A 7,134-nucleotide genomic window follows, 5' to 3' on the forward strand; every position below is an offset into this window, starting at 1 on the left:
ATTTTAAAATAGAGCATTTCTGGACCAGGAGTCAAAGTTGCTGGGCAACCTGAGGGTAATGCATGAATGGGACTTGGTGTAAGTTTGGACATGGGCATGGGAGTTTGGGATGAGCTTACGTTTATGTAAGGTGGAGGATAGAAAGTCAGCCATGACTGCATCATTATGTGTTGAGGTAAGAAAAAGCGTGGGTGGTAATTTCAGCAGCTGATGAGCTTATTCAGGGGCAGAGTCATTTAAGCCATTAACTGTGATATGGTATTGCAAACATTTTACAGACAGAAAAATCAAAGGGTGTGGTTATTGTGCAAAATAACAAATAGTTGAAAGTGCATTGTTGGGCATCTAATCCTGACAAAACGTTACAGTTAATTAATATCTGTATATTATCCTGATAAGCATATCTCAATGACAATGCTTTCTTTCTCATTTTGACGAACTAGCTTTTAAACCATTTATTTATTTTTCTTAGGTTTGGTAAACACTCACATGATGAACTCTCCATCCTTGCCCCGCTCATTCAGTGCTGCAGGTAATCCCTCGCTGTCAGAATAACATCTTATATATGAGGACAAATTCGTTCAAACATGTGTTATACCCTTATCTGGGTCATAACATGGGTGTGAAACACACCAATTTAGCCATGAGACCATCTGTGCTTAATCTGGACCTGCATTGGTCCTGCTGTTACTTTTTGACCTGAGATCAGAGGATCATTTTTTTTTAAATCGTCAGCAATAATTTAAATCTGAAGGAATGTGACTTTACTCTCGTAAAATGTAATATTCATTGTTGGAGATTGATTAGCAGTAATTAAGACTTATTAACCTATTAAAAGTTCACTTACCCATGAAAGAAACTGCTGTAACCTTTTCACTGTATTATGTTTTGTGGGTATCAACTGGGTAGGTATATCAAGTCTATGGCCCCTATGTGTTTAACCACCAGACCTCCCAGTGAGGTGTCTGTGCAGGAACTACTGTAGAAACATTGAACAACTTCCAAACATCCACTTCTAATATACATACATGGACACTGTAAGTTGCTGTTTGATTGGACTCATTGTTCAGGAGTAAGATGCTCTCCTTATTATTCTTGATGCAAAATCCAGTCCAATAGATTGTCAGCTGAAGGCCCTAATCGATGTACTGTTTACTTTACAGAATAAAGAAGTCAACACTCTTACGTTTGAAGCTGTTGTCACAACCAGATTATCGATTGAGTGATGTTATGCGGGAATCCTTGCTTCATGATGCTCTCAGCCCAGTGTTGACAGAACCTCACCTCCTTGCCCTTGACAGGAGGCTGCAGGCTGTGCTGAAGGCAGTTCAGAAATGTTTGCAGCAACACAGATTTGATGATGTGATCAAGGATGATGTGGGAGATGAGTTTGACTACATGGATTTTAACAGCAATGCAGTAGCCAGATAACCTGCCCACTCACATTTTGTCCATAAGCACAAGGAGAGTGAATGACAAATAGGAAAGACCATTGAGAATAGAATTCTTCACGCATTTAAAAGGCAAATTCTTTCTTGATGTGGTGGATTTTGTTTTTGTTTCTTGTGCCACTTTCAATTATTTCCGAAGATGCACTTCTGTTGACTGACACGTAGTAATATTTAAGACTGCACAATTTTATCCATCTCTGTAGCCTGGCTCCCCAACCTGGTTGCTCAGAATATGAGATGTGGAACTTTCTCAAAGTTGTTTGGATTTGCTGCTGAGGATTCACGGGTTCATTTTTTTGTCTGAGCCAATAGATGGAGCACCAGCTCATCAGTTCAATCCTGCACTAAACTGAGTGAAGAAATAACACTGTCCATCTCACCCAGCTATGGGAACCTCCCTTGCTCCAATTTGGGCACTTTGACAGTGAATTTCAGGTCTGCCAACTGTAACATTTTAGATGGGCTGTCACATTTTGTTAGTTACAAACCTTTTCTAAGGTGGGGGGGGGGGTTGGAACTAGGTTACAGCTTTAGTCCTGTTATTTTCTTTGCACTGCTAAACATTTATTGGAAACCTGGTGGCTTCAAAAGAACTAACAAGGTCATAATTAACAATCAGGCAGTTAGCATGGTATGCCAGGCACCAGATCTTTCATTGGGAGGCCCACTCCATTTTGATGGCTGTTGCTCAGGAACATGCTCCCTTGGGACTGCATGATCTGCCCACCAGAGGTCAGTGTAACAGTCACTGAGATTTACTGAACAGAGTGTCCATGCAACACTCAACTCAGGAAATGCTCAGCCAGGACTCTATGTACATTATAGAATCCTGATTTACATCAATTAATGAGATAACCCAATCAGCATGATTGGAAAGGCCCACGTTAAAATGGTGGGGGTGCCCCTGGGCCTGGCCAGGCTGGATAAGAAGAGGTCCAGGCAGCGGGCTCTGCTGGGGGTCATCTCTGCTGCTTGTCTACCCTCTTTCACGGCTACATTTGTGCCCGGGTGTCCTCAGAGAGGGAGCATGTGGTGTCCGTCAACAGTCTCAATGCCTTTAGAGAGAGGTAGGTACCGTAGATATACAGTGCTAATTTCTCCTACCAACTCCATTTTGGTTTAGTCCCTTCCTGCTCTTCCTATCCCTCACCTATGATGGTTTGCATTGCCATAATGGGCTTCGCATGTAAATACTCAATTGGATACATGGGTGTTTTACCTGTGGTGATTACTATTTAAAACAAAACAAAACTAAATCGATGGAGGATCAACAATGAGTGGTTCCTTCTAGGATTGATTGACTTCACTTTAATTCTGCTACCATTATTCTGCCACTAGCTGGAAGGAATTAAACTCAGTGTAATGATTCCCACATCGGGACACACAGAAGCAAGTGGGAAAACAGAGCAAGAGGCCTGGGTTCAGGTCCCAACTATTCCAGAGGTGTGTAATAACAACTCTGAACAGGTTGATTAGAAGTATAGGTGAAATAAAAAAAAGAATAGTTTTATATGTCAGAGTGCAAACTGGTCTTTGAAATTCCAGAAATTTCTGGACATCCCACTCAGAACAAGATGGCCTCTCACCTCTGTAACCAGATAGGCGACAACACTAATTTTATTTAGTTTTGTCTCAACTTATCTCTATAAAAGTTTTGTGTCACGTCTGCAGCTGCCACGTCTTAGTCCTATTACAAGTCTCAAATAGTAATCATCTCCACTTACTTTAATACTTGCTGATAACTTAGATTTTCTGACAGTAAATACTCAGTTTTCTGTATCAGTTCTGTGGTTTCATTCAAACTGTCAGATAACTCAAACTTTGTTGAGCATATAAATGATTTAGAATTATAAAGAAGGAGGCAACAGCAAGGAACTTGCTAAATGCTGCTCCCTGCCATTTGGCTAGAGGTGAGGTTCTGGAGTTGGAACAGTTGTACGGAAATGTCTAACATATTTTATTAAAGGAGGGAAAGGAATACAATCATTTATGGCTTTTTGTGATTCTAGTAATTTGCCCTCTTCTTGTAGGCCCAGGATTTACAAGCATGTGCCAACCTACAGAAATGTCCTTCAGCAAACAGCCAGTAGCAAACCTCAGTATAGGCCTAATCTCATAAAGAAGCTCAGGACAGGCAGTAGCCGTCAATGGCTGACCATGTTTAAATGCAGAATCCCCTCCCTCTTTGTCAGCTCATTAACTCAGCCATGACCCAAAGCACACAGTGGCTGGTTTTTAATGTAGGTGACAGGGTTCTTGGTACCGTGTCACCTATTTTCGGGAAAGCTCGGGACATTAAGTGCCTCTCAGCAGCCGACCTCCCCTGGTATAAGGATATCTCAAGCAGAAAGCCCTTCCCTCAGCCAGTCAGAGGCTGACAACTGCTCAATTGTGCCACCAGTGAGGCTGTGGTTGTTGCTGGTAATTCACCCACCTGAAGCCTAGAAATGGCAATGAAGGCAAGCCATTCGTGGAAGGAGCATTGTGGGGAGATGAGGGCAGAGGCCTTCCATTTCAGTAGCCTTCCATTTCCCAATGCCAGGTTCTTTGATCTCCCCCTCAGCCCGATAAACCAACCCTGACACATCGTGCCTTTTAGGAGAAAGTGAGGACTGCAGATGCTGGAGAACAGAGCTGAAAATGTGTTGCTGGAAAAGCGCAGCAGGTCAGGCAGCATCCAAGGAGCAGGAGAATCGACATTTCAGGCATGAGCCCTTTTTCAGGCCTTTTGATTAGTGCCTTTTGATTAGTGAATCTCCCCACCCCAAGCTAATGGATGAATTTATTTTCATTGATTGACCACCTGAAGGCAGCAGCAATCCTGAAGGCCATCTATGGGCCTTCCAGCCCTAGACACAATCAAGGCAAAGGTAGGAAGGGGGTGGAGTCTCCACCCACCACCTTCCAGGGAATTAAATGCCCCCCAACCTGTACTACCCATTTTTTCTTATCACAATAAAAATCTGCCATTTCTTTCTGATTTTCATCAAAACAAAACAATTATACTTCTTCCTTGTCTCTGAGCAACTCTTCCTCAAGGTTGTTCTGGAATCCTTCCTTGATTTTGTTCACACTCACCTGAATTTATTTGCCTGCACAATTACAACACAATCACAGAATTGTTACAGTGCAGGAGGAGGCCATTTGGCCCATTGTGCCTGCAGTGGCTTGGTGCTGGACCTCTACTTTTTCCCTTCCACCCTGCACATTATTTCTATTTAAGTAATAATCCAATGCCCACTTAAATTCCTCAATTGAACCTGACCACACCACACTTCCAGGCAGTGCATTCCAGATCCCAGCAACATGCTGTGTGAAAAGACAATAAGACATCGGAGCAAAATTGGGTGATTCAGCCTATCAAATCTGTTCCTTCATTTAAGGTGATCCTGGCTGATCTGATAATCCTCTACTTTTCCCCATAATCTTTGATTCCCCCACTAAGGAAAACTAACAATGCTAGCCCACCACTCTTTTTTTCCTGCCTGTCCTTCTGAAAAGTCACATAACCCTGAATATATCCCAACTTTGATCTCCCTGTAACCATAACCCTGAATATATCCCAACTTTGACCTCCTTGTAACCATGTCTCTGTAATGGCTCTAAGATCACACCCTGTATTCATGCCACTAATTATTTTTTTCTGAATACAACACAAGTTCAAGTAATGAGCAATTAATTTTGCCTTTTTACCTATTTTTATCCCCTTTGACCTTATTTATTGAGGTTTTTCTATCTTTGTACACTGTCCCACTCGGGGTTCAATATATAAATAGTTGCTTTTTAATGCTACCATATCTTGTTACCTTTCCCCTCTCCCTTTCACTTCCCCTCTCTAATTGGTTCAAATGCCCTCTCAACACCTGTCGTTATTTGATTCGCCAAGACACCAGTCCCCGCTAAGTTTAAATGCAAACCATCCATTTTAATAGCTCTCACTACTCCAGTATTGCTGCCAGTGCCCTATGAACTGAAATCCATTTCAAAAAAGATTATTCTCACGACACAATCACTTCCTTTGCAAAACAAATCATAGCATAGCAAGTACCTAAAGAAATTTGACTCTGCTCAGAACAACTAACAATATTTACTGAGACACTCAGCATCCACCTTTCCAACATGTTTGTAACATTGGAGTTCCTGTGTGTTCATTCTGCAAGTGGACTTGAGCTTGTTGTCCCTTCTGATCTCAAACTTTGCAAATGTCGCCAAGGCCCCCAGGCCTGTTATTTCATCAGATTTCACAGATACACCAATCTGACTCTGGCTTTCACGCAACGTGCTGTGTTTATGTTCAGGGTTGATGATGTTGGTTGGAGACATTCCTGAACGTTTTGACACAGAAAGAGCCCTGGACTCGGAGCGTACAGTGTCCCACTTTGAGGCTTTACACAACAGGTGGCACTGGAGTGCATCCCCAGCCACAACAAATGTTACTTCATCTAATTTATTCAGTTTCCTTTAAAGTGTTGGTTTACTTTTTTGTTTGTTATTGGGGTTCATTGATGGAGTCCTAGAAGGGAGTACTTATTACTTATCTCAAATATTTGATTTGAAACCTGTCATCAAATATTAAAAATAAAGAAACTAAAACAATTGAGACCTGTGGAGTTGACAATCTTTACTTCTGGCTCTGTGGGAGTAATTGTCTTGTGAAACATTGTCAAAACCAAGAGCGCATTCACAAGTAGTTCAAGATGGGAAATTAAAATTGTCACCTCTGATTAAATTCTCTCCATGCCTCAGTGCTGTCCCTGTCTCTGTGCTGTTCCTGACTTTGTGCTGTCCCCGTCTCAGTGCTGTCCCTATCTCTGTATTGCCCCTCTTTCTGTATTTCCCTTTATGTGTAGCCTGTGACTCTGTGTTGTATTGCTCTATTTTCCTGAGGCCCCTGTTTCCGCGTTTTCCTCTTTTGTTTCACCCCTATTTCTCTGGCTTTCTCCATCTGCCCCATTCCCTAGACTTTGCCTCTCTGACCAACCTCTCTCAAGTACCACACCCTGACTCCCTGCTCCTACTTCTCAAGGCAGCTGTCAGGAGTTGCCCCAGTCCATGGTCATCTCATCCACAGTAACTACCTCTGCATTGCACACCCAGGAAGCAGTTCCATAAAACATAAACATCTAGATCACCGTAAAGCCAATATGTAGATGTAAACTGGCATTTAGTACTGAATAGCCAGCAGCAGGGATTGAGAGATGAATCACCAATATCAATATCTTTGGAAGTAAGTTTGCTCAGCGGGGTTGCTACCTGAATAGTGCACTCCTCAGCTCATCATTTCCTCTCCAGACGTTCCCAACAGTACCCCTCCACTGACACTCTCATTCGTTTGGCCGAACTGGTCCTCACCCTTAACAATTTCTCCTTTGAATCCTCCCACTTCCTCCAGACCAAAGGGGTAGCCATGGGCACATGTATGGGCCCCAGCTATGCCTGTCTCTTTGTTGGCTACGTAGAGCAGTTGATCTTCCGTAATTACACCGGCACCACTCCCCACCTCTTCTTCCGCTACATTGATGACTGCATTGGCGCCACCTCGTGCTCCCGCGAGGAGGTTGAGCAATTCATCAACTTCACCAACACATTCCACCCTGACCTTAAATTTACCTGGACCATCTCTGAGACCTCCCTCCCCTTCCTGGACCTCTCCATCTCCATCAGTGACGACCGACTTGACACT

At 42.9% G+C, this 7,134-nt stretch overlaps 1 protein-coding gene across 3 annotated transcripts in view; it reads left to right on the forward strand.

Moving 5' to 3' along the window:
• Positions 1-6,051, forward strand: part of LOC122562171 (pseudokinase FAM20A-like) — a 51,383-nt gene extending 45,332 nt beyond the window's left edge. For 2 of the 3 annotated variants that reach the window (XM_043714787.2, XM_043714788.2), the window contains 2 exons: positions 473-532; positions 1,164-6,051. In XM_043714787.2, the coding sequence (XP_043570722.1) occupies positions 473-532; positions 1,164-1,431 (328 nt within the window). In that variant the 3' untranslated portion in view covers positions 1,432-6,051. The remainder of the gene's footprint in view (positions 1-472; positions 533-1,163) is intronic. The other variant, XR_006315258.2, reaches the window with a different exon arrangement.
• Positions 6,052-7,134: the final 1,083 nt, after the last annotated feature.

This window comes from Chiloscyllium plagiosum, unplaced genomic scaffold (assembly GCF_037043375.1).
Source record: "Chiloscyllium plagiosum isolate Xiang-an unplaced genomic scaffold, Cpla_swu_hap1 HiC_scaffold_25, whole genome shotgun sequence".
In the NCBI taxonomy this organism is placed as follows: domain Eukaryota; kingdom Metazoa; phylum Chordata; class Chondrichthyes; order Orectolobiformes; family Hemiscylliidae; genus Chiloscyllium; species Chiloscyllium plagiosum.